Source organism: Lampris incognitus, chromosome 8 (genome assembly GCF_029633865.1).
Source record: "Lampris incognitus isolate fLamInc1 chromosome 8, fLamInc1.hap2, whole genome shotgun sequence".
Taxonomy (NCBI): domain Eukaryota; kingdom Metazoa; phylum Chordata; class Actinopteri; order Lampriformes; family Lampridae; genus Lampris; species Lampris incognitus.
The window spans coordinates 49,273,701-49,300,061 of record NC_079218.1 but is presented as its reverse complement, the minus strand read 5'-3'; the positions used below and the strand labels follow the sequence as shown (position 1 = coordinate 49,300,061).

Below are 26,361 nucleotides of genomic sequence, written 5' to 3'. Positions count from 1 at the left end.
AGTCTGTCCCTATACTTGGGTTCTGAATATTAGAGAGAAAAGAAAGTTCCCCCAAGTCGAGACCTGTCAGCACGCGGGTAAATGTGTCGCGGCGGGGGGGGGGGGTCTCAAATGGCGGTTCTATACAAATCAAATTAGTCAGGCGCAAATAAGGGCACCTTCTCGCCGGCGGTCCTTCGCTCGGGTCCTCGGCCGCACACTGACGTCATCATCCGCCGCCGGAGATTCGTCCGTTGGCGAGTTCGGCGCTTGTGTCGTTTTTTTAAACCGTCAACTTCACGCGATGGCGCTCGAAACAGTCCCCAAGGACCTGCGCCACTTGCGGGCTTGTCTTTTATGCTCTCTTGTGAAGGTAAAGCGGTGACCTGTCCTAGCTTACGAGTTGGCAAAGTGACGTTCGGGTTAGCTTCATGCTAACCCTGCGGTCCGTCTCGGGCACTGTTTTGTTTATGTAGCGTGTGTCGTGGGGGGAAGCCTCGGCCCAGAGAGGTCTGTTGGGAGTTTAGCAACCTCTCCTTGGCAGGGGCTCCGAGGTCTTGGCCATATACAGGATCCAAGCCTCTCCCAGGAAGTAGGGCGTAGGAAACAGCACAGGGTGCTGGAGTTGGAAATGCTACCAGAGCTGCTAAGCTCCATTGTAGCCCGGATCCTGTAGAGAGTGTGACGCTTTGCAGTTGCACACATTTTAACTTGGCTGCAAAGTAGAAATCCAGAACCCTGAGGGATCTACCAAACCTTTACTGTTGTAAGATTTAGTTTATTCTTAAATATCCGAGGTACTCAAAACAACGTGATATCTAAACGCAATGTTCACTTTGATCAAGTTGTTTTTCCAGCATGTGATAGCCACTCTATAGAAAGCATTTTCCATTTGGGAATGTGGTGTGATTTAGTCCCATATCCACTTTTCTATTGCAGGATGTTGTGTTGTGCTTAACGTTTATGGATGTATGAATGAATTGAACACGTGTCTAAAATTCAGGCTAAAATTATGGAAATAAAAGTTTTCAATAGTGAAAACTTCCATCTACGTTAAGTGTTTTTCAGAGTATCTATTGAAATATTGATATTGATCAATATTTTGTCAACTGTCACAGAAAGGTGAATCGGTTCATCCGGACGCAGTGTTCATTGAGAGAAACGTTTCATCATCATCTAAGTGACCTCTTCGGTCTCAACTGCCTGCAGGTACCCTCACCCTTATAATCAATACAGTGGCATAACGACCCAAACCAGCGATCAGTTTCATATGCAAATTACAGTGACCATTAGCTAGAGTTACGCTGGCCGTGTGTACTATTCACTGCGGATTGGGGAATAGTTATAATCACTGCATTGTGGGGTGCCATGACGTGTACACCGGGGAAACTAAACAGACGCTGGCCAAGAGGATGGCACAACACAGGAGAGCTAACACTTCAGGCCAGGACTCCACAGTCTACACCATCTACAGACCAGGACTCCCCAGTCTACACCATCTACAGACCAGGACTCCACAGTCTACACCATCTACAGGCCAGTGGCCACTCTTTCAGGGATGAGGATGTGCACATCCTTGATAGGGAGGAACGCTGGTCTGAACGGGGAGTCAAAGAGGCCATCTATGTGAAGGGGGAACGACAATCCCTGAACCGAGGGGGGGGGGGGGGGGGGCTAAGAGTACATCCGTCGCCATTTTACAATGCTGTGATTGCAACTATTCCCCAATCCTCTGTGAATAGTACACATGGCCGTTGTAACTCTAGTTAATGGTTACTTTAATTTGCATATGAAACCGATCATTGTTTTCGATCGTTATGCCACTGTATTGTCTATAAGGGTGGGGATATCTTATGCAGGAGGAGCGATCTGAAAGGGATTGCAGACTGCAAGGTGGTGACAGGGGAGAACGTAGCTAGGCAGCATCGGATGGTGGTCTGTAGGATGACTTTGGAGATCAAGAAGAGGAAGAGAGTGAAGGCAGAGCCAAGGATCAAATGGTGGAAGTTGAAGAAGGAAGACTGTTGTGTGGAGTTCAGGCAGGAGTTAAGACAGGTACTGGGAGGTAGTGAAGAGTTGCTGGATGGCTGGGCAACCACTGCAGAAATAGAGAAGAAGACAGCTAGGAAGGTACTTGGTGTGTCATCAGGACAGAGGAAGGAAGACAAGGAGACTTGGTGGTGGAATGTAGAAGTACAGGAAAGTATACAGAGGAAGAGGTTGGCAAAGAACAAGTGGGACAGTCAGAGAGATGAAGAAAGTAGACAGGAGCACAAGGAGATGCAGCGTAAGGTGAACAGAGAGGTGGCAAAGGCAAAGGAAAAGGTGCACGGTGAGTTGTATGAGAGGTTGGACACTAAGGAAGGAGAAAAGGACTTGTACCGATTGGCTAGACAGAGGAACTGAGCTGGGAAGGATGTTCAGCAGGTTAGGAAGAGATGGAAATGGATGGAGCAGCCAAAAGTAGTAGTCCTTACCTGAATTATTGAGCACACATAAAGACATTTATCAACTGTCGTGTCCTGTGTCTCAACAGACTATTGATCAGTTTGAATATGACGGCTGTGATAACTGTGAGTCATACCTTCAGATGAAAGGAAATCGAGAAATGGTGTACGAGTGCACAAGTTCCTCATTTGATGGGTAAGGACCTTTTTAAAAAAAATTTTTTTGCAAACATGGATTTGGAATTTTCACTTTCAGAATGATTTGCCAACACATTGGATGTATTTGCAGAGTCATAGCCATGATGAGTCCTGAGGACAGCTGGGTTGCAAGATGGCAGAGAATTGGTAAGTATCCCTGCACATTGCCCTGACACTATGGTGGTTGTAAATGTGAATTAGTGTCAGTAATAAGCCTGTAAATGTTAAACCAAAACTTTAACAGTTACCAAGTGTCCAGATTACCTGAAAGATATCCTCACGTGCCATACGCTAAACCTCACAGCAGACCGACAGTGTAGTGCGTGGACTCATTTTAGGGCTTTTTTTTGGTCAGGACACTTTAACAATATTGAGAAAGCTTTGAGTACAATTGACCTTTTAAACCAGAGCCGCCCCCCCACCCCCCAAAAAACATGTTATCATTGCATCTTTATGCAAGCTCAGTAATCCAGGTAAATGCTGTGTCCAGATGAACTGATTCAATGTTCTGTGATGTTATCATTGCCTTTCCAAGTCCCAACATTTGTGCTTACTCTGCACCCCTCTTGACAGGCAACTTCAAGCCAGGGGTATACGCTGTCACAGTGACAGGACGACTACCTCCAGGTAGGTCATATACACAGTGGCATCAGAAAGTATTCAGATCCCTTCACGTTTTGCATACTGTTGTAGATTTAATTTTTTATTGGATAAAATTGTCATTTTTGTCCATCAATCTACACTCAACAACCCATAATGACCAACTGAAAGCACATTTAGAAATTTTTGCAAATTTATTAAAAATCAGAAACTGAAATCTATCTTATTTATATAAGTATTCAGATCCTTAATGCAGTACATTGTAGAAGCTCCATTGGCAACAAATACAGCTTCGAGTCTTCTTGGGTAAGTCTCTACAAGCTTTCCACACCTGGTTTTGGGCAGTTTATCTCATTCTTCCTGCAAGATCCTCTGAAGCGCTGTCAGATAGGATGGGAAGCGTCTGTGAACTGCTAGCTTCAGGTCGCTCCACAGATGTTCTATGGGATTTTAGTCTGGGCTTTGGTTGGGCCACTCAAGGACATAAAGAGACCTGTCCCAAAGCCACTCCATCATTGTCTTGGCTGTATGCTTCAGGTCACTGTTGTGCTAAAAGTATAACTGTCGCCCCAGTCTGAGGTTGCGTGCACTCAGGAGCAGGATTTCTTCAAGGACCTCACTGACTGCATTCATCCTTCCCTCAATTCTGGCCAGTCTCCCTGTCCCTGCTGTTGAGAAGCACCCCCATAGCGTGGTGCTGCCCACCACCATGCTTCACCGCAGGGAAGGTATTCGCCAGGTGATGAGCAGCGCTTGGAGTTCTGCCCAAAGAGTTAAATTTTTGTGTTATCAGACCAGAGATTGTTTTAACTCACGCTCTTGGCAAACTCTAAGCGGGCCGTCATATCCCTTTCACACAAGAGCAGCTTCCGTCTAGCCACTCTACCATTAAGGCCTGATTGACGGAGTGCTGCTGAGATGGTCGTCCTTTCCGCAGATTCTCCCATCTCTGCAGAGGACTTCTGAAGCTCTGTTAGAGTGACTGTCGGGTTCTTGGTCACCTCCCTGACCAAGGCTTGCCCTGTTACTCAGTTTGGCCAGACTGTCAACTCTAGGACTAGTCCTGGGGGCTCTAAAATTCTTCCATTTCACAATTATTGAGGCTACTGTGCTCCTGAGAACACTGACGGCTTTAGAGATGGTTTTATACCCTTGCCCTGATCTGTACCTTGCCATAATTTTGTCATGGAGGTGTAAAGTTCCTTGGACTTCATGGTTTGGTTTTCGGCCTGACATGCAGTGTAACTTGTGGGAGCTTATATACCCAGGTGTGTGTGGCTTTCTAAATCATGTCCAGTAAATTCAATTTGTCACAGGTAGACTCCAATCGGATCTCATCTCACATCTCAAGGATAATTAAAGTTAACAAGAAGCACAATTTGGAGTGCCACAGCAAAGGGTCTGAACACTTATGTAAATGAAAAGATTTCAGATTTAAGGGGGTCCTTTTTTTTTTTTTTGGTGTGATTTTGAGGTTTTTTTTACATCATTCTGTTGCTTCCCAGTAGTGTTCCCCGTGTATTCAAATCTGAAAATTCCAATTTTTGGTCTAAGTACATATGTTTTAGCAACTAAATGCTATTCTCCCAAGCCCCTCCGAAAAACGTTCTCCCATGTGACCTGAGCTCGGTTTCTGGGCAGTCTTATCCAGGAAGGGCCAGTGTGGGTGAAGGTTTTTGTTCCAACCAAGCAGTTACACACCTGATCCCACTAATCAACCAGTAGAGTCTCTGCTGAGGAACCTGATTAGGAGATGCAGGTGTGTAACTGCTCAGTTGGAACAAAAACCTGCACCCCCACCGGCCCTTTCTGGATAAGATTGCCCCCCCCCCACCCCTGTACGCTTACCTTGTCAGCAAACTGCATGCCTGTGTGTTTGTGTGTGTGTGTGTGGGGGGGGCATCAGCTCTAACCCACGTCACTGCTTTTCGCTAACGGCTGAGTGGCCGTTTCCATTTTAACCCAGAAAAAAAGCACAGATGGCGTCGCCCTTCAATAAATTTGCAAAGAATTTCTAAAAACCTGTTTTCACTTCTTCATTACGGGTTATTGAGTGCAGGTTGACGAGCCAAAATGGCAACGTGTGCAAACCGTGAAGGGGTCTGAATACTGTAACCGCTTTAATATTGGCTTTTAAGTCGCAAACGCGTGTAAAAGAAAAGTTCAGTGGTTTTGCACCGGACCCCTGTGGACTGCCCACTGTTGAGCTGCTTCACTGTCGTCTTCCTCCTCCAGGTGTGGTGAGAGAGCTGAAAAGCAGAGGCGTGATCTACAAATCCAGAGACACGGCGGTGAAGACATAAACCCCTTCCTCCCTGCTTTACACCAGCTGACACAGCGTTGCATTATGTTGTAAGATCGATTCCTGGTAGAGGGAACAATGAAAGGACGACATTTTGGATCAGGGCGCTGTTTAAGTGCAAGCCTGCTTATTTTTCCACTTTCACATGATTTCATTCAATCAGCTGTCCAAACTTAGTTTTTTCTTTTTTGGGGGGGGGGATTTTTTGCCCCCTTTTTCTCCCCAATTGTATCTGTACAATGACCCCACTCTTTCGAGCCGTCCCGGTCGCTGCTCCACCCCCTCTGCCGATCCGGGGAGGGCTGCAGACCACCACATGTCTCCTCCGATACACGTGGGGTGGCCAGCCGCTTCTTTTCACCGGACAGTGAGGAGTTTCACCAGGGGGATGTAGCGCGTGGGAGAATCACGCTACTCCCCCCAGTTCCCACCCCCTCCTGAACAGGTGCCCCTGACCGACCAGAGGAGGCACTAGTGCAGCGACCAGGACACATACCCACATCAGGCTTCCCACCATACAGACACGGCCAATTGTGTCTGTAGGGATGCTCGACCAAGCCAGAGGTAACACGGGGATTCGAACTGGCGATCCCTGTGTTGGTAGGCAACGTAATAGACCACCACACCACCTGGAAGCCCTGTCCAAACTTAGTTTTAGAAAACCTTAAAGATTGTTGTATGTTGTGTGTGTTTCAAATGTTCATTATGGCGTGGGTGAATAGGTTCCCGTTCCTTTTCATACAGAAGAATAATTGATGTCGAATAAATTTTGCTTTTATAAGAAATGTTTTGTGGTCATATTGTGTAATGACTCATATTCTTTTTGTAGACCAAATATGGTGCTGTTACCTTATTCCTGAAATGAGTGCAGTGATATCAGTGGCCTTTAGGGGGCAGTATAAGCCTCGTGTTTGAGAGATCTGCTTTTACAGAGTGAAACGTTATTTCTGATGGGGGGGGGGGGTTCCCAGCAAATGTAAGGTACAAAATCACTCTTCCTTGTAGCGTCAGTCATCTGCTGTACCCTCGGCTTCACTGAAGCCCTAACATCTTGGGTGTTATTGTGCAGGTGGTGCAAGGCCATGAATACTGGGGTGGCATCCAGCGCTTCGCCTGTGCCCCCGTCCATAGGGTTAGTGGTTGTGTCAGGAAGGGCATCCGACGTAAAACCTTTGCCAAATCACTATGCGGCTTGACAAGACCGTACCGCAGGGGTGTCAAACTCCAGGCCTCGGTGTCTGCAGGTAGTTGTTGCAACCGTGCACCGCACCACCTGATTAAACGAGTTCCTTTCCCTTTCTTGATCCAGGAGGTGAGCTAATTAGTGAAATCAGGTGGTGCAGTGCACGGTTGCAACAACTACCTGCAAACACCGCGGCCCTCGAGGCCTGGAGTTTGACACCCCTGCCATACCGGATTGGTCGAGGCCCGGGGGAACGACGACCCGCCATTGGTGCCGTGCCCTCACAGGGCACCGATGGAAACTATAAACTCCTCTGTGGTGACCCCTGGGTAACAGGGGAGAAGCTGAAAGAAGAAGTGTGGTGCTGCCTTGTGTATCAGACCTCGTTCAGGTGGTTTAGTTTAGTGCTGGACTTGAGGTCCCTGCATGGGGTAGTTTTGGGTACATCTGTGTTTGTTTTTGTCAGAGGGTTTTTAGCTTTCTCGCTGATTTACACAATGCCATTTTCTAATTTCAAGGCCAAGGCCTTTCTGCATCCATCCAGTATGACAAAAGCTGAGAAGTTGTGGGTTCTAGTGAAGCAAATGGACTTCTCAAACAATGGCCTGCGTCCGTCTGATATCCGAGTTCACAAAACGAAGGATGCTCGGTGTTCGGTGTTCACAAAACACCACGATAGCCCATCTGGAGGTGAAGGGTGGCAAAATAAGTGCGGTGAGTTGCAGAATGTGTCTGAGCTGCACATGGTGGCGCTGGTGATCCCCACCGGTACTACAGACGAGCCATGACGCCGGCCGAGTACAAACGTACTGTACTTTCTGGGTCTGGCACCAAGGTCACACCACTGGAAGACTAACAAAATGCAACACACCACAAAGGACCTCGCCTTCACTTAAGTAAGATCAGTTAAAAAGCAAAGTAATCCTGAAGACATGGACCTCTTCATCCTGAAAGTCACGCTGGCAGTGCTTTATGGAAAGGAGGCAGTGATGTGGTGGCCTAATCTCATTAATGATAATAATAACTTATTTTTACAGCACTTTTCCCAAACCCGGGGGGACAATGACGGAAAAACCCTGTCCCGTCTTTTCATTCATTCCCAGGACAGACATAAATGGTCTTCAGAGGGAGGTGGTGGGATGGCACGACTCGCAGAAAGAGGGAGGTGGTGGGATGGCACGACTCGCAGAAAGAGGGAGGTGGTGGGATGGCATGACTCGCAGAAAGAGGGAGGTGGTGGGATGGCATGACTCGCAGAAAGAGGGAGGTGGTGGGATGGCACGACTCGCAGAAAGAGGGAGGTGGTAGGACAGCACGACTCGCAGAAAGAGGGAGGTGGTGGGATGGCATGACTCGCAGAAAGAGAGGGGTCGTGGGATAGCACGACTTGCAGAAAGAGGGGGGTGGTGGGATGGCACGACTCGCAGAAAGAGGGGGGTGGTGGGATGGCACGACTCGCAGAAAGAGGGAGATGGTGGGATGGCATGACTCGCAGAAAGAGGGGGGTGGTGGGATGGCACGACTCGCAGAAAGAGGGAGGTGGTAGGACAGCACGACTCGCAGAAAGGGGGGTGGTGGGATGGCACGACTTGCAGAAAGAGGAGGTGGTAGGATGGCACGACTTGCAGAAAGAGGAGGTGGTAGGATGGCACGACTCGCAGAAAGAGGGGGGTGGTGGGATGGCACGACTCGCAGAAAGAGGGAGGTGGTGGGATAGCATGACTCGCAGAAAGAGGGAGGTGGTAGGACAGCACGACTCGCAGGAAGGTGGATCCAACGTTGTGGTCTTGTGGACCAAGATTTCCTTGCTCTGCTTTTTTTGGACAGCATCCAATAGAGAACGGAGGGGCGGATGGCAGAAAGAGATGCCACGACGTCTGACTGAAGCACTGTATGACACGAGGACCACCATGGGACCCTGACGACGACGTTTCTTCTCACCCCGCAGTCCAAATTACTATGAAAATCTAATACATACATACATACATACATACATATACATATATACATATATATGTATATATATATACATACATATATATATATATATATATATATATGTGAGTTTAGGGGATTCGTGCATCCAGTCTGAAAGTTTTGCTTGTTTTCTTTTCATCTCAGAACGACCGAGGCCGTCATTCTGACCGTTTTGGGTTTTCACAGTTTAATATCTTTGTAGGAAACCAACGGAGATACAGACCCGTCGCTCCCTGAACGCTCCTAAAATTGCAGATATTGGCATTAAAAAAAATTAGTTTTAGATCAACTGCACGAAAAAGGTTACGTTCTACCTGAAACGACCACGAGGGGTCTCGTAATCTGTGCGTCATCGTGCGCGTCGTGTACGACGCGTGTTGGTGACGTCACTTCCTTCGCGAAGTTTATGGCTCTGTCCTGGGAAGCACGCTAGCGTCCTCCAGTGGAGAGGAACGGTCTAAACTTGATTTGTGATTATTTCCAACATGTCTGGTTACAGACGCGCCATGGCCGCCACCGATTGCGCTGCAGCATTTTAAATTGTTAGAAAAACAGTATTAAAAGTTGTTAAAATGTTAATTTTGATGTCAGTTCGTTTCCCAACAGGCACACTAGCGTATGCGATGCATTAATTCTCAACTGGCTCTTCATCTTGACAGAATATAGAGTTTAAAAACCGGCGGTCATTTTGACCGCCCACGGTCGTTTGACGTAGGAGTGAAATCCCGGTGGTTACTGATGTAGCCACGACGCGTCGCCTTGTAACGCATCTCGGCCCTCTTCAGAAAGCTAACCCCCGGGGTGCGCGGGTGGGGTCACCGCCAGCACCCAGCTGAGTTTCCGGGGCGTCATAAACGTGTGCAGGAAGTGACGTGTGGGTGGGCTTCGTGTGCTGTAGCCTCCCAAGTCAGGTCACAGTGGCCCGATCGTCAGGAAGGAAAGTCCATCACACCGCTGGAAGGAAACCGTCCCAATTCCGAACTGAGTCCAGCTCAGGCTGCCTCCATCCCGGCCCACTCAAAGTCAGTGACGTCATGACAGACAGACAGACAGCTGGTCAGAATAAGAATGGCCTGGACTGGCCTGGCCTGGCTGCAGACTTTTTGCTAAACTACCACTGAAAACAGCCTGCCCCATTGTCATGAGACCGCCTAAGTGTAGCATGGAAGTCCCACGCGTCAGGTTTTCTCATCGAATGGCGAGGAGTTCTTAGGAACCGCCGTTGCTCAACGGTGGCTGACGTAGGACGGGTATAGCGCATGACACAACACCTGAGTCAGGGTTACAACAGGATCCCACACCATATTACTGTGTATACTTACCTTTAAAAGCAATACTTAATATAAACACAATACAATTAAGAAAACATGACTTATGTTAATAAAACATGACCTGCTAAGATGACACCCTGTATCGCCAACATCTGTGAACCGTTGGAGTTCTCCACTTGAACCCCTTAAGTGTTAATCCTTTGCCCAACAACTGTCCTTTAAACAGTAGTCTAATCTTTTGTTTTATTTTGTGCTTATACCCCCCCCCCCAAAGTAAAGTAAATATTCTCATTATAGAAGTGCTCTTCCCTCATTAGCACGTGGGCGTGACGATGGCCCGGTATGAGTTTACTGTTCATAGCTGAAGCAGCGACGCGGAGCACGTGTGGCAGAAACTGCATGTGGCGTCCGTCGCTACACAGCTTTTCTTTTTTTTTCTGTTTTATAAAATATTTATTGACATGTACATGAAATGGGGAAAAAAAAGAAAAACCAGGCAATAGATACTGATCAAAATTCAACATGGTCAATAATGTAAACGTATCTATGATCCACATTTCTTTTCTGGACCATACAGTACCACACAGTGCCAGAAGTACATCATGTTGACCAGGTAGGGCAAGAGGATGGACTTCCTGTAGCACAAATGGATTAGCATAGGGTGTCCATGTAGCACACTGCAGTAGGGCTCTGTGGCAGATATTAGTTAGTGAGCAGTCAAGCTGATCTGTGGGTTCATGACCAGCAGCCAATCAACGGTCTCCCCAAGGAAACTCATGTTGTAGTGGGCCGCGATGTTCCTGGACACTGATCTGCTCTGAGAAGCTCTTGGTTGGGAAAGTCAGGTCAAAGTTTCCAGCACAGTCACAGTAGAGGGGCATGTTTGCTGCCTTCCCCCCTTTACACTCAGTACATACCAGGTCCTGTAGAGCGAAGCTTGTCAGTTTCTTTTGCAAGGCATCCACCACAGCCACCTCAATAGACTCCGTCTCATACTGGGCCTGGCAAATGGAGCACAACCATTGGGGAAGGACTGACCCGTCCTGTGCCATTGTTGGGTCCTTGCAGAGGTCAAGGTCACGACAGAAGTTGCAGTGGTGGCAGATGGCCTCCGGCAGGATGTAGGCGTTACAGGGGTCACAGAACTGGGCTTCGTCAGAGAACTCTCCGACAGCCGTAAACCCAACTTCTTTACCTTCAAAGCCATTTTTCACCAATATTTAGATACTCTCAAATTTAGTAAACACAGTAAAGCCGTCAAAACTACAAACATTTGTGAAACTATTTTGTCGCCCTGAAAATACTGCACGGAGCCCCCCAGGTTATACTATTATTTGAATTGTACTTATTTTGATTAATAAAAAGTGGGAAAAAAAGAACTTTCTGACAGCCTGGCACACATATTCGATGAACTCCAGGGCTGGGTCGTTCAGTGGCAGGTGGGACCTAGGCAGGGCAGGGAACTTGTCAGACTACTGACTCACTCTTCCGGTACCTGTTACCTTCTTCTGGACTTTCTGAGTGATGGTGAAAATGTTTTGAGTCAGCTCATTTGATAGGTATTCCTGGGAGGAGGAGATCATTCCAGGAAGAGCACTCAAATCTCCTGCTGCAGGCTGGGAAGCCTGGCTTCCACCCCGCCTTTTGGCTGGTGTTGCCCCCAGGGGCATTGCGTCTCAGCTCCTGCTTCATGCTGTGATAGATGGCTGCAATGTAGGCCGACACAATCATCAGGAAGTATTTCTGACAGGAGGCAGTTTGCAGCAGATACTGCATGATGTTCCAGTTGCTCTCAATCAGCTCCTTCACCTCCTCGATCTCTCTATCCCCATCATCTTCCTCACCAGCAGCTTGTTCTTCTTCCTCATCATCACTACCTTCATCCTCGTCGTTATGGCGTTTCTTTATCTTCTGACTGGTTCCATCCTCTCCATACAAGAGGCTGGAAGGCAGTTTGCCCTTCATTCCTCCATAGTTGGAGGAGTGAAGGTGAGCCCTGTTCGACCAAAGTAGCTCTGGTTCAGGCACATAATGGGACATCTCCTGGTGGAACAGGTAATGTCCCCATCCGTGTCAGCTGCTGAGCCGATGCGCCGCGTCTCATGAGTGGGTCTGTCACAGCAGCTGTGCAAGGCTAGCTAGTGGGTTTCAGTGGGATGTAGCTAACGTTTAAAACTGACGTGACTTGATACTGCAGCAATATTCCACATGACGACATCACAGGCTGCTTGGAATGAGATGTCAAAGGCCTCGTGGGCACGAACATAAAGAGATAAAGGAAGGCAGCATGCTGCATATGGAAAATGAATTGTGGGGTCGCTTCACAGCAAGAAGGTCCTGGTTTCGAGACATGGGGTAGTCCAACCTTGGGGGTCGTCTCAGGTCGTCCTCTGTTAGCCCTTCTCGAGCAAAGTAGCTCTGGTTCAGGCACCGGTTCCGTTCGGGATTCTGAAAACCTGTTGTATGGTGAACGGGCCCGTGTTTCGACCAGTTTTTAGTGTAACCATTGTACGTCATCAACGGGGGACTTTGTGCGTTGCACACCGGGCGTAAACGTTAGCTACATCCCACTGAGACCCACTAGCTAGCAATAATGTGGTATCATGTTATTACGTCATCCAGCTCCACTTTTGGACAACTGTTTTTTTGTCATCTCAGTAGTTATTCTGAAGTGTTTTTAACTTGTTGATCATTTGTTCTTGGTTCGAGTGAACCCATTCTTGGCCATCTCTTCTACTGACTCACCATACAGCTTCCTCTTTCTCCTGCTTCTCTCTAGTTTCTCCTGAAACTCGGGAGATGCACAGATAACAACCCAACACTGAGTTTCATCAGCTGACCACTGCGCACCCTTGTTATCTGCCGATGTCGCCATTATCTACCATTAGGCCATCTCCTCTCTTCTTCTCTTCTTCATTATCTACTGTTAGGCCATCTCCTCTCTTCTTCCTCTGACCATTATCTACCATTAGGCCATCTCCTCTCTTCTTCTTCTGACCATTATCTACCGTCAGGCCATCTCCTCTTTTCTTCTCTTCTTCATTATCTACCGTTAGGCCATCTCCTCTCTTCTTCTCTTCTTCATTATCTACCGTTAGGCCATCTCCTCTCTTCTTCTTCTGACCATTATCTACCGTTAGGCCATCTCCTCTCTTCTTCCTCTGACCGTTATCTACCGTTAGGCCATCTCCTCTCTTCTTCCTCTGACCATTATCTACCGTTAGGCCATCTCCTCTCTTCTTCCTCTGGGCATTCACGCGCCCACTGATGTCGTCACGGTTCACGCTGAAAAACCTGCTATTTTTTGGTGCCGGTTCGGAGCCAACTTTTCGGGCTCGCAATCAATTTATTTTTGGTCGAAATACTCTGAACTGTTCAAAAAAGGGTTTGCGAACTGGCACCGAACCCGTTCCCTGTTGGTGGAAAAGGGCTGTGTGTGGAGTTTGCATGTTCTCCCCGTGTCTGCGTGGGTTTCCTCCCACAGTCCAAAGACATGTAGATCAGGTGAATCGGCCGTACTAAATTGCCCCTAGGTGTGAATGTGTGTGTGTGTGTGTGTGTGTGTGTGTGTTGGTCCTGTGATGGCCTACCGGAAGTGTGCTGACTCACTCTTCCGGTACCTGTTACCTTCTTCTGGATTTTTTGAGTGATGGTGAAAATGTTTTGAGTCGGCTCAATTGATAGGTATTCCTGGGAGAAGGAGATCATACCAGGGAGAGCACTCAAATCTCCTGCTGTCTGCTGGGAAGCCTGGCTTCCACCCCGCCTTTTGGTTGGTGTTGCCTCAGGGGCATTGCATCTCAGCTCTGCTTCATGCTGTGATAGAGGGCTGCAATGTAGGCCGACACAATCATCAGGAAGTATTTCTGACAGGAGGCAGTTTGCAGCTTGCAGCAGATACTGCATGATGTTCTAGTTGTCTGTGAATGTTCTCATTCATCCAGGTAGATTTGCCAACTACTGGACCTTTGCCTGAACACTACATATTTCCAATTCAGGGGCCAGTTTTACAGACAGAAACACGGCCGTGCAATGGGCTCACTAGTATCGCCCATTGTGGCCAACTTGTATGGAAGAGGTAGAAAACAGGGCCCTGAACTCCTTCAGAGGAACACCTCCGAGCCACTGGTTCAGATATGTGGACGACACATGGGTCACAAACTGAGCGTCATCAGAACTCTGCAACACAGAGCTGACAATGTGCCCAGCAGCACTCAGGCCCAACGAGAAGAACACAAACACCTGAGGGGAGCTTTAAAAACCTGCGGCTACCCCAGTTGGACCTTTGTGAAAACTGCAACACGTTCGAAAAAGACCAACCAGGTGAGCGACGAGGAGAAAAGGAACAGAAGGAATAACATAGTCATCCCGTATGTTTCTGGGGTCTCCGAGAAACTCAGGAGAATTTTCAACAAACACCGCATCCCGGTATACTTCAAACCCAGCAACACACTCCGACAAAGACTGGTTCATCCCAAAGACCGTGTACCACACACCCGGAAAAGCAATCTGGTGTATGCTGTACAATGCAATGAGGATTGCACTGACCTATACATAGGAGAAACCAAACAACCACTACACAAACGGATGGCCCAAACACAGAAGGCCAAACTCCTCAGGACAAGACTCAGCAGTCTATCTACACCTAAAGGAGAAGACACACTCCTTCCAGGACAGCAACGTACACATTTTGGACAGGGAAGATAGATGGTTTGAAAGAGGGGTGAAGGAAGCCATCTATGCGAAACTGGAAAAACCATCCCTCAACAGAGGAGGAGGTCTGCGACACCACCTATCTCCCACTTACAATGCCGTCCTTTCATCTCTACCCAGGAGACTCAAGAAGCCTAGCCTCCAAGAACAACAGTCGGTCACTAACGGCTCCAACCACTCTCATGACCACTGAATAATGAAGTCGGAACTAACACCCCCAACAACCGTCGCTGCTAAACAAATGCACATCAATAGCTCCGATGGCGACGGGTGCGGCCAAACATCGGTACACAAAAGAGCCACTCATATCTATGGCTCTGTTAGCGACGGTGGTAAACATCGGATCACAAAGAGCCACGCATATCAATAGCTCTGACAACGACTCCTAGAGAATAAATTCTGAGTCTCATCACCAGCCAGCCAGACTAGCTTGGTCTAGTCAGAAAGGCACGAACTGAGGAAGCCTCTTGGATGAGAGGCGAAACGTCTTCATGGATATATACCAAGTCCAGTTGCACTTGATTCAACTCCTTTGGATGTTCTAGTTGCTCTCAATCAGCTCCTCCACCTCCTCAATCTCTCTATCCCCATCATCTTCCTGACCAGCAGCTTGTTCTTCTTCCTCATCATCACTACCTTCTTCCTCATCGTTATTGCGTTTCTTTGTCTTCTGACTGGTTCCATCCTCTCCATACAGGAGGCGGAAAGGCAGTTTGCCCTTCACTCCTCCATAGTTGGATGGCTCCATCCACAGCAGAAACTCCCAGCATCGGGAAAAAGAGATGGACAGGATGTAGTTGGCGCACAACTGATTTTTTTTGGGGGGGAGGTTAGAATGGTGAGGTCCATTACAGTAGTCTATATAAATGCATGGATTAATTTCTTTACATTCTAAATTGAAATGTGAAGGGTGTGGACAGATCGCTGCCCTATATATATAAACTTTGTTAAAAGAAACACTCAACGGTAGGGAAAGTGGTCAACAAATAAGGAACAAAATAATCCAGTGAGTCAATTAAATTCTTTATGAGACAGTATAGGCCTGTTTCTGGATTATATATATATATATATGTATGTGTGTGTGTGTGTGTGTGTGTGTGTGTGTGTGTGTGTGTGTGTGTGTGTGTGTGTGTATGGGTATATATACACTCACCGGCCACTTTATTAGGCACACCTGTCCAAATGCTCGTTAATGCAAATTTCTAATCAGCCAATCACATGGCAGCAACTCAATGCATTTAGGCATGTAGACATGGTCAAGACGATCTGCTGCAGTTCAAACCGAGCATCAGAATGGGGAAGAAAGGTGATTTAAGTGACTTTGAACGTGGCATGGTTGTTGGTGCCAGACGGGCTGGTCTGAGTATTTCAGAAACTGCTGATCTACTGGGATTTTCACGCACAACCATCTCTAGGGTTTACAGAGAATGGTCCGAAAAAGAGAAAATATCCAGTGAGCGGCAGTTCTGTGGGCGAAAATGCCTTGTTGATGCCAGAGGTCAGAGGAGAATGGCCAGACTGGTTCGAGCTGATAGAAAGGCAACAGTAACTCAAATAACCACTCATTACAACCGAGGTATGCAGAAGAGCATCTCTGAACGCACAACACGTTGAACCTTGAGGCAGATGGGCTACAGCGGCAGAAGACCACACCGGGGGCCACTCCTGTCAGCTAAGAACAGGAAACTGAGGCTACAATTCGCACAGGCTCACCAAAATTGGACAATAGAAGATTGGAAAAACGTTGCCTGGTCTGATGAGTCTCGATTTCTGCTGCGACATTCGGATGGTAGGGTCAGAATTTGGCGTCAACAACATGAAAGCATGGATCCATCCTGCCTTGTATCAACGGTTCAGGCTGGTGGTGGTGGTGTAATGGTGTGGGGGATATTTTCTTGGCACACTTTGGGCCCCTTAGTACCAATTGAGCATCGTGTCAACGCCACAGCCTACCTGAGTATTGTTGCTGACCATGTCCATCCTTTTATGACCACAGTGTTCCCATCTTCTGATGGCTACTTCCAGCAGGATAACGCGCCATGTCATAAAGCTCGAATAATCTCAGACTGGTTTCTTGAACATGACAATGAGTTCACTGTACTCAAATGGCCTCCACAGTCACCAGATCTCAATCCAATAGAGCACCTTTGGGATGTGGTGGACCGGGAGATTCGCATCATGGATGTGCAGCCGACAAATCTGCAGCAACTGCGTGATGCTATCATGTCAATATGGACCAAACTCTCTGAGGAATGTTTCCAGTACCTTGTTGAATCTATGCCACAAAGGATTAAGGCAGTTCTGAAGGCAAAAGGGGGTCCAACCCGGTACTAGCAAGGTGTACCTAATAAAGTGGCCAGTGAGTGTATATACACACACACACAGTGCATCCGGAAAGTATTCACACCCCTTCACTTTCCCCACATGTTGTTATGTTACAGCCTTATTCCAAAATGGATTAAATTCCTTTTTTTTCTCATCAATCTACACACAATACCCCATAATGACAAAGTGAAAAACGTTTTGTAGAATTTTTTGCAAATTTATTAAAAAGGAAAAACTGAAATATTGCATGTACATAAGTATTCTCACCCTTTGCTATGAAACTCAAAATTGAGCTCAGGTTCATCCTGTTTCCACTGATCATCCTTGAGATGTTTCTACATCTTGATTGGAGTCCACCTGTAGTAAATTCAATTGATTGGACATGATTTAGAAAGGCCCACACCTGTCTATATAAGGTCCCACTGTTGACAGTGCATGTCAGAGCAGAGACCAAGCCATGAAGTCAAAGGAATCGTCTGTGGACCTCCGAGACAGGATTGTATCGAGGCACAGATCTGGGGAAGGGTACAAAAAATTTCTACAGCTTTTAAGGTCCCAAAAGAGCACAGTGGTCTCCATCATTCGTAAATCGAAGAAGTTTGGATCCACCAGGACTCTTCCTAGAGCTGGCCGCCCAGCCAATCTGAGCAATTGGGGAAGAAGGGCCTTGGTCAGGGAGGTGACCAAGAACCCGATGGTCACTCTGACAGAGCTCCAGCGTTCCTCTGTGGAAATGGGAGAACCTTCCAGAAGGACAACCATCTCTGCAGCACTCCATCAATCAGGCCTTTATGGTAGAGTGGCCAGACAGAAGCCTCTGCTCAGTAAAAGGCACACGACAGCCTGCTTGGAGTTTGCCAGAAAGCACCTAAAGGACTCTCAGACCATGACAAACAAGATTCTCTGGTCTGACGAAACCAAGATTGAACTCTTTGGCCTGAATGCCAAACGTCATGTCTGGAGGAAACCAGGGACCTCTCATCACCTTGCTAATACCATCCCTACAGTGAAGCATGGTGGTGGCAGCATCATGCTGTGGGGATGTTTTTCAGTGGCAGGAACTGGGAGACTAGTCAGGATCAAGGGAAAGATGAATGGAGCAAAGTACAGAGAGATCCTTGATGAAAACCTGCTCCAGAGCACTCAGGACCTCAGATTGGGGCGAAGGTTTACCTTTCAACATGACAACGACCCTAAGCACACAGCCAAGACAATGAAGGAGTGGCTTCGGGACAAGTCTGTGAATGTCCTTGAGTGGCCCAGCCAGAGCCCAGACTTTAACCCCACTGAACATCTCTGGAAAGACCTGAAAATAGCTGTGCGGTGACGCTCCCCATCTAACCTTACAGCGCTCGAGAGGATCTGCAGAGAAGAATGGGAGAAATACCCCAAATATAGGTGTGCCAAGCTTGTAGCTTCATACCCAAGAAGACTTGAGGCTGTAATCGCTGCCAAGGGTGCCTCAACCAAGTACTGAGTAAAGGGTGTGAATACTTATGTACATGCAACATTTCAGTTTTTTATTTTTAATAAATTTGCAAAAATTTCTACAAAACCTTTTTCATTTTGTCATTATGGGGTATTGTGTGTAGATTGATGAGGGAAAAAAAGGAATTTAATCCATTTTGGAATAAGGCTGTAACATAACAAAATGTAGGGAAAGTGAAGGGGTGTGAATACTTACCAGATGCACTGTGTATATATATATATATATATATATACCCTCATTTTACATGACTTGTAACATGAATCGCTCAAACGGAGTTGGTTAATAATGCTGTGTGATTGTGTTTTGCAGCCTGCACTTCTCGAGGCTAAGGTAAGTGTGGCAGTTCAATTCACCAGGGCTGTAGGAAGAAGTGCAAACTAAAACCAGAACTGTGAACGTGCCTCGCTGCTGCACAGTTTCACAAACCACAGGCATTCAGGAAACGTGTTGCTAGCACCGCCGGAGTAGTTCTCCCCCCCCCAAGATGCGTAGAGTATCGTTTGACTCCACCTCTGCAGGGGAACAGCCCACTCGCTGCCTCTCACCCCCGGGCGGGCCACATGGGCCCGCACGCCACGGCCTCATTGGCGGCTGCTAGCAGTACTTGCCCTTATTTGGATATGTTGACGCTTTAGCCGGCAAGCTAAAGTGAATGTACTCATTCAGTTTAGCACTTCTGAGCGTGGGCCTGTTTAGTGCCTTGATGGAGTTTTAACACTTCAGCTGCTGGCTGTGATGCCACGAGGCCCCCGCCGTGGGGAAAAGGCCTACGGTAGCAAGTGGAGTTTTCAGATAAAGGAGATCTGAACATGCTGCAAGGTTTCACTGTGAGGCGTTTTAATGAAAACAGGGAGACACACACACACACACACAAACACACACACACACACACACACTAGTGCTCGTGACTGTGTTTCATAAGTCTGCTTGAAACTTCCTGTCTCTTGCAGTATTGCGAGCAGCTGTAAGGCAGAGCGGCGAGGGGCATCACTGATGCAGCAACTTGTCGTGCAAGAGGATTTCAACTCCTTTTGCAGACCACATCCACCTCCTTCATGGCCCAGACCAGTGCGTCGGAGGACCGGTGTGTCGGAGGGGTTAGCGGGCGACACACAAACATGGCCGGCCCTGATCTGACCGTGGCGTTCTCTTCTTGGTGCCCTGCAGAAAGCGGTTCAGTTAGGCAGCGCGGGGACGCCCGGGAGGCCCACGGCCGTGGATGCAGCCAGAGCTGTGGGTGGAGCTGTGGCAGCCGTCTGTCGTCGGCGTGGCTTGTCAGCATTGACGCCCCCCTCCCCCGTGACAGAAGACCTTGGAGAGCCAGGGCAGGGAGGGGAAATGGCTGCTAGCCCAGATAAGGTCTATCACATGGGACTGTGTGAGTTGCACAAGGCCCCCCGGGGGCTTTGCACATCTCACACAGGGAGGCAACATCACCTCCTCACTGGCAGACACACACATCTGAATTTAGACAGAGTCTCACTGACCCCCCCCTCCCCCCCAAATTTATTTACTCTAGCATCTACATTTAAAGGCTATCCTTCAGCTATAAACCCTGTTGTGATGTGGTGGGCTCTGTGCCGCGCGGCTCTGCTACGTCCGCGGTGAAGGAAATATCCACAGTTAACACACACACCCTCATCCTCACCCACCTCTGCGTCCACATGAGGCTCACTAATGAATTCAGGTTGAAAGGAGAGAATCTACAGCTTTTACTTGTGCCAAGGAGGGCGAGACAGAGACAGAGGAGGTGCACTGTGTAGTAAGACTTAAAGGTTTTTTTTGAGGGAGTTTTTCCTTATCCGATGGGAGGGTCTAAGGACAGGATGTTGTGTTGCTGTTAAGCCCACTGAGGCAAATTTGTAATTTGTGATATTGGGCCACACAAATAAAACTGACGTGACTTGATACTGCAGCAATATTCCACATGACGACATCACAGGCTGCTTGGAATGAGATGTCAAAGGCCTCGTGGGCACGAACATAAAGAGATAAAGGAAGGCCACATGCTGCATATGGAAAATGAATTGTGGGGCCGCTTCACAGCAAGAAGGTCCTGGTTTCGAGACATGGGGTAGTCCAACCTTGGGGGTCGTTTCAGGTCGTCCTCTGTTAGCCCTTCTCGAGCAAAGTAGCTCTGGTTCAGGCACCGGTTCCGTTCGGGATTCTGAGAACCTGTTGTATGGTGAACGGGCCCGCGTTTCGACCAGTTTTTAGCGGAACCGTTGTACGTCATCAACGGGGGACTTTGTGCGTTGCACACCGGGCGTAAACGTTAGCTACATCCCACTGAGACCCACTAGCTAGCAATAATGTGGCATCATGTTATTACGTCATCCAGCTCCACTTTTGGACAACTGTTTTTTTGTCGTCTCAGTAGTTATTCTGAAGTGTTTTTAACTTGTTGATCATTTGTTCTTGGTTCGAGTGAACCCACTCTTGGCCATCTCTTCTACTGACTCACCATACAGCTTCCTCTTTCTCCTGCTTCTCTCTAGTTTCTCCTGAAACTCGGGAGATGCACAGATAACAACCCAACACTGAGTTTCATCAGCTGACCACTGCGCACCCTTGTTATCTGCCGATGTCGCCATTATCTACCGTTAGGCCATCTCCTCTCTTCTTCCTCTGACCATTATCTACCGTCAGGCCATCTCCTCTCTTCTTCTCTTCTTCATTATCTACTGTTAGGCCATCTCCTCTCTTCTTCCTCTGACCATTATCTACCGTCAGGCCATCTCCTCTCTTCTTCTCTTCTTCATTATCTACTGTTAGGCCATCTCCTCTCTTCTTCCTCTGACCATTATCTACCATTAGGCCATCTCCTCTCTTCTTCTCTTCTTCATTATCTACTGTTAGGCCATCCCCTCTCTTCTTCCTCTGACCATTATCTACCGTTAGGCCATCTCCTCTCCTCTTCTTCTGACCATTATCTACCGTCAGGCCATCTCCTCTCCTCTTCTTCTGACCATTATCTACCGTCAGGCCATCTCCTCTCTTCTTCTTCTGACCATTATCTACCGTCAGGCCATCTCCTCTCTTCTTCTCTTCTTCATTATCTACCGTCAGGCCATCTCCTCTCTTCTTCTCTTCTTCATTATCTACCGTTAGGCCATCTCCTCTCTCCTCTTCTTCATTATCTACCGTTAGGCCATCTCCTCTCTTCTTCCTCTGACCTTTATCTACCATTAGGCCATCTCCTCTCTTCTTCTCTTCTTCATTATCTACCGTCAGGCCATCTCCTCTCTCCTCTTCTTCATTATCTACCGTTAGGCCATCTCCTCTCTTCTTCTTCATTATCTACTGTTAGGCCATCTCCCCTCTTCTTCCTCTGACCTTTATCTACCATTAGGCCATCTCCTCTCTTCTTCATTATCTACCGTTACGCCATCTCCCCTCTTCTTCCTCTGGACTATCATGTGCCCAGTAATGTCGTCACGGTTCGCGCTGAAAAACCTGGTGTTTTTTGGTGCCGGTTCGGAGAGCCAACTTTTCAGGTTCGCAACCCATTTATTTTTGGTCGAAATGCTCTGAACCGTTCAAAAAAGGGTTTGCGAACCGGCACAGAACCCGTTCCCTGTTGGTCGAAAAGGGCTGTGTGTGGAGTTTGCATGTTCTCCCCACGTCTGCATTGGTTTCCTCCGGGTGCTCCGGTTTCCTCCCACTGTCCAAAGACATGTAGGTCAGGTGACTCGGCCGTACTAAATTGTCCCTAGGTGTGAATGTGTGTGTGTTGGTCCTGTGATGGCCTGGCGGCCTGTCCAGGGTGTCTCCCCACCTGCCGCCCAATGACTGCTGAGATAGGCCCCAGCATCCCCGCGACCCTGAGAGCAGGGTAAGTGGTTCGGATAACGGATGGAGTTGGGGGGTAAAAAGAAGAGGACGAGCACAGCGGAGGTGGGGTGCAGAGGGCAGAGCCACTCTCGCACACCATGCACGCTCCTCTTTCATTTCAAATCTCCTTCTACTGCTAAGATGAGCAGCGCCTCTCCGGAGCCAGCTGACGCCGCGTTGCGCGTGCACCTCAACCCAAAACCTGCACGCTGCTTCTTTAACAAACCTCTTACACAATAACGCAACCAGTTGGGTTGTGGTACCAACGGCTTTCCACCAGCAAATAAACCCGGTATCACACCTACGTTAGAATCTGAGAACGGGGGGGGGGGGGGGTGCAGCTCCTGCTGGTTCGCCACACACCGCCGCACAACCTCACAACGCCACTTAGCAAGGCTGCAGATCAACTGCAGGCCCGTCGTTGTGTTGCTGTAACAGCGCGGTGGGTTTGGAGTTCAAGTCAAGCTCATTTGCACAGCGACCGGAGAGCTGTGTCAGTATTTACATGTACGCACATGATGCCAGTAGAAGGTTTCCAGGGTAAATTAGTGAAATCCGAGTGCGTGCATGTAACGAACGTTTCATCACCCCCCCCTCCCCCCACGCTGCTCCTCGTCATCATCAAATCCTAGTTCGGCTGTCGGCAACACGTAGTCGCCCGGTGGCTTTGTGTGCGCCAGGCTCATATTTTGAGATAATGTCACATTATTTATGTCCATTTCCAGGGGAGAGAGTGTTTTCATATTCGCGGGGAAATGAAACCCGTTTGGGTTTCAGTTGTGAAAACACAACATTTAACCAAGAACACGAAGCGAGAACGGCCACAATGAGGAAAGATTCCGGCAAAAAAACCCAAATAAGCCACCCGTCTCCCTCAGGATGGGAACTCGAGTTGTAGGCCTTCTCTATCTACTAGGACGCGCCTCCCGGCCGATTTCGGTGCGGATGGGTAGAAGTTTGGTGCAAACATTAGGAAGGGAACATCTTTTCTAATTCACGTTTCTGCTGCCCGGGGACGGCTTTGAACCCTTTGGTTGCTGCTTCATGCAGCATCGCGGGGGGGCCCACCGGACGGCCGGCGGTCCAGAGGACTACGAGCCCTTTTCCCGCGTCTCTGAGACCGAGCCGGCCTCGCTGGCGGTGTACACCGGCAGTTACGACGAAAACCACGTGCGCTCGATCTAATTTCCCAGCACGTTCGTCTTCTGGTGTGAACCGTCTACGGACCGCCGCTCCAGGCAGCTGAAAGGGAGGACTCTAGCAGGCGCCCGCTCTGCTCACAGGAAACAGCACAAAATAACAAGGTGGTTTTTTTTCCCCTCTGAACAGACACTTCCTGAACAACCTTTATCGAACAGACTATCTTACCAAACTCTTCCTGCCATTAAGAGCTTTAAATCTGAGCAGCGACAAGGGGGGGCCCGGTTACAACCCACCCATCGTGAGGCGAGGGAGGTCAAGCCGGGCCTGAGAAACTCGCCGGCTCGAGCCGTCCACGGGTTCACGCAGCAGACGCCAGGCCCGCTGCGAACACCTGCCGTGTTGTAATTTCCCCTATTCTACCTCCGTACTACTATTACAGCACTGTTACCACACCTCGTGTCGCAAACGGGTTCCTCACCGTAGGCCCGGACCTGTGTGAAGGTAGCTAGCGAGATGGACATCATCTGCTATACCCCCCCCCCCACACCAACATCACACGGGGGGGGACGCTTCAGATGACAAATCTGAGCCCTAATATGAAAAATGATGGCAGTTATAACAGGTCAACTCCGTCCGTCTCTACTTGACGGATGGGGGGGGGGGCTTGGGTTAGCCGTTTCAAGGTAGAGGACTTCGAGATAAGTGAAGCTCGGGGGTTATACTGCGCATATACGTCTATATTCCACGCTGCCGGCCAGCCGGACCTGTGTCCTTATTCTGTTATCTAGTCAGGGTATCTGCAGCAGTCGCCTCGCTGGGGGCCTGCAGAAGAGCATCTGCAGGATGGAAAGAGCGAGGTGGAAGCAGAAAAAAAAAGAGCGGAGCCGACTGTTACACCTCTTCCTGTGGTTATACCACATGGTCACGAAGTCTTATAAAGGCGGCAACTTCTTCTGCTTCCTTCACTTCTCGGACAGACAACCCTCGCAGAGCCACCCACCGGGACGAGGACGCCGGGCACTGCGGAGAAAGGGACCCCGGCGAGGTAACGTATGGAGCGAACCCCACTTGCTGAGTAACGATGACATGTCTTGTTGTTGCTAAAGGTTGTGAAAACGATGAAGTTTGTGCGTCGAGCGGTGAAAACGAGGCGGCGCCGTGCGACTTTTCGCCCCGCTTCTGATCTCAACGACTTTTCGCTGAGTAAGTTTAGAATATTTAATTGTGATTCGGATTATTAGGTAGAAATACTTTGGGCCCCGGCAGCTGAATGGTTACGGCCCAGGCCACGTAACCATAACGCCCCTGGTTCGACTCCAGCCAGCGGCCGTGGCTGCGTGCCTGCCGCTTCATGATCCTCTGTCCAATAAAGGCCAAAAAAATAAATAAATAATAATTTAAAATTTTTTTTTAAAAAAAACTTAAAAAATACCTATCTTAAACCCGTCTATTGTGACTTTAAATGTGTCTTACAGTGAGAAACGCTGATAGTTGTGTAGATGTTGTGTAGTTGTGTAGACTGAATGGATAATTGCGTCGGCTAACGAAAAAATGTGATTGTTAATTGGATGAAATGGTGGCCGTCGTTCACAGAATGACTTTACGGACGACTGCCGTGTAAAGGAGTGTAACGATCTGTCGCTTACACAAAGAGCTTACTCATGCCAGCCAACATGGCGTCGGCGAGATAGCTCCACCGGCCGGCGCCACCGCCTCGGTCTGAACAGTTGTGACAAAAAGAACAAAAAAAAAAAAAAGAGGTGGAGGTTGTGGTTCGTGGGGGATTGGTGGAACGTGTGGGGGCTCATTTCTGTGTCTCGCAGCCTTTTGTCTCACAATCGCACAAGTCTCTGGGTGGTGTCGTCTGGAAACGTTGTGCGCATGCAAAACGCCGAGGCAAATCAGGAACTGTGCATTCCTCTGGTTTAACTGAAGCAGGGCCGGGGGGGGGGGGGGGGTGTTGGTGCGAGCAAGAGATGCAGCCGAGGGGTTTCCGCTTGTGTGTCTGGGTGGGTTTTTTTTCCTCCCTCAGTGCAGCTGCGTGGAGCGGGGCGCGATGGCGGCGGGGCAGGTGCAGCAGAGAACAGGGAAGTGGGAGGAGGAGGAGGAGGAGGAGGAGGAGCAGAAGACGGAAGAGAGAGAGAGAGAGAGGACTGCTGGAAGTACAGTGCAGTCATCCATAAAGTAGAAAGCACTACTAAACTCCTCGCCACAGTGTAGTGTTTCCTACTTTATGGATGAGTGTACTGTTGTCTACAGGGAGCAGAGACCCGGCGCCGCTCAGCAACTCGCAGAAAGAGGAAGCCGCCTTGTCTCGCGTGGCCGTGCACGGCTCGGTGTGTTGCCACAGCGCACGTCACACCGGTTGTGTATTGGCACGCAGCAAAGCTCATCGCTCTTCCCTCCGTTTCACAATTCGTCGGTGCACGCCTACACGGCCAACTGTATGATTTCTCCACTGGGCTGTATTCAATAAAAAGCAAAATAAAAGATTAACCCTTGGACGCCTCCTTTTCTGGTTCAGTTCACGCACTTCAGATGTCTACGATTAAACACACCATAGTAAACGGTGGACCATGCAAGTAACGACTACACGCACAACCGACCCACAAGGTTTCTGTGAAAATATACGTACTTTATTCCTGTAAAAAGATCCATATTGAAAGAAATCACCACAATTTCAAGTCAACAAGTCTTCTGTGCACTACTTCTTAAGTTACTGTACCCCAACCATCACTGCCTGGACATGCAAAAAGACACCTGAAAAACAATATTAACAAAAATATTTACAGATGAGATTCCAAATGGGTAATAAAAACCTATATATATATATATATATATCTCACACACAAGGTAAATCTTTCACTGCTTTGAAAGAATGAATGCAGGTCAGGGAAGAC

The 26,361-nt window shown here is 48.5% G+C and overlaps 1 protein-coding gene and 1 pseudogene across 1 annotated transcript; one reads left to right on the top strand and one right to left on the bottom strand.

Annotated features, from left to right (window-relative positions):
* Nucleotides 1-219: 219 nt before the first annotated feature.
* Nucleotides 220-6,311, top strand: supt4h1 (SPT4 homolog, DSIF elongation factor subunit). The gene is made up of 5 exons (XM_056285083.1): nt 220-352; nt 2,516-2,622; nt 2,716-2,771; nt 3,198-3,251; nt 5,460-6,311. Exons 1-5 carry the CDS (start codon nt 284-286, stop codon nt 5,525-5,527), a joined length of 354 nt encoding a protein of 117 aa, XP_056141058.1. The 5' UTR covers nt 220-283; the 3' UTR covers nt 5,528-6,311.
* Nucleotides 6,312-10,663: 4,352 nt separating this feature from the next.
* LOC130116432 (DNA polymerase epsilon catalytic subunit A-like) lies at nt 10,664-24,814 on the bottom strand (annotated as a pseudogene).
* Nucleotides 24,815-26,361: the final 1,547 nt, after the last annotated feature.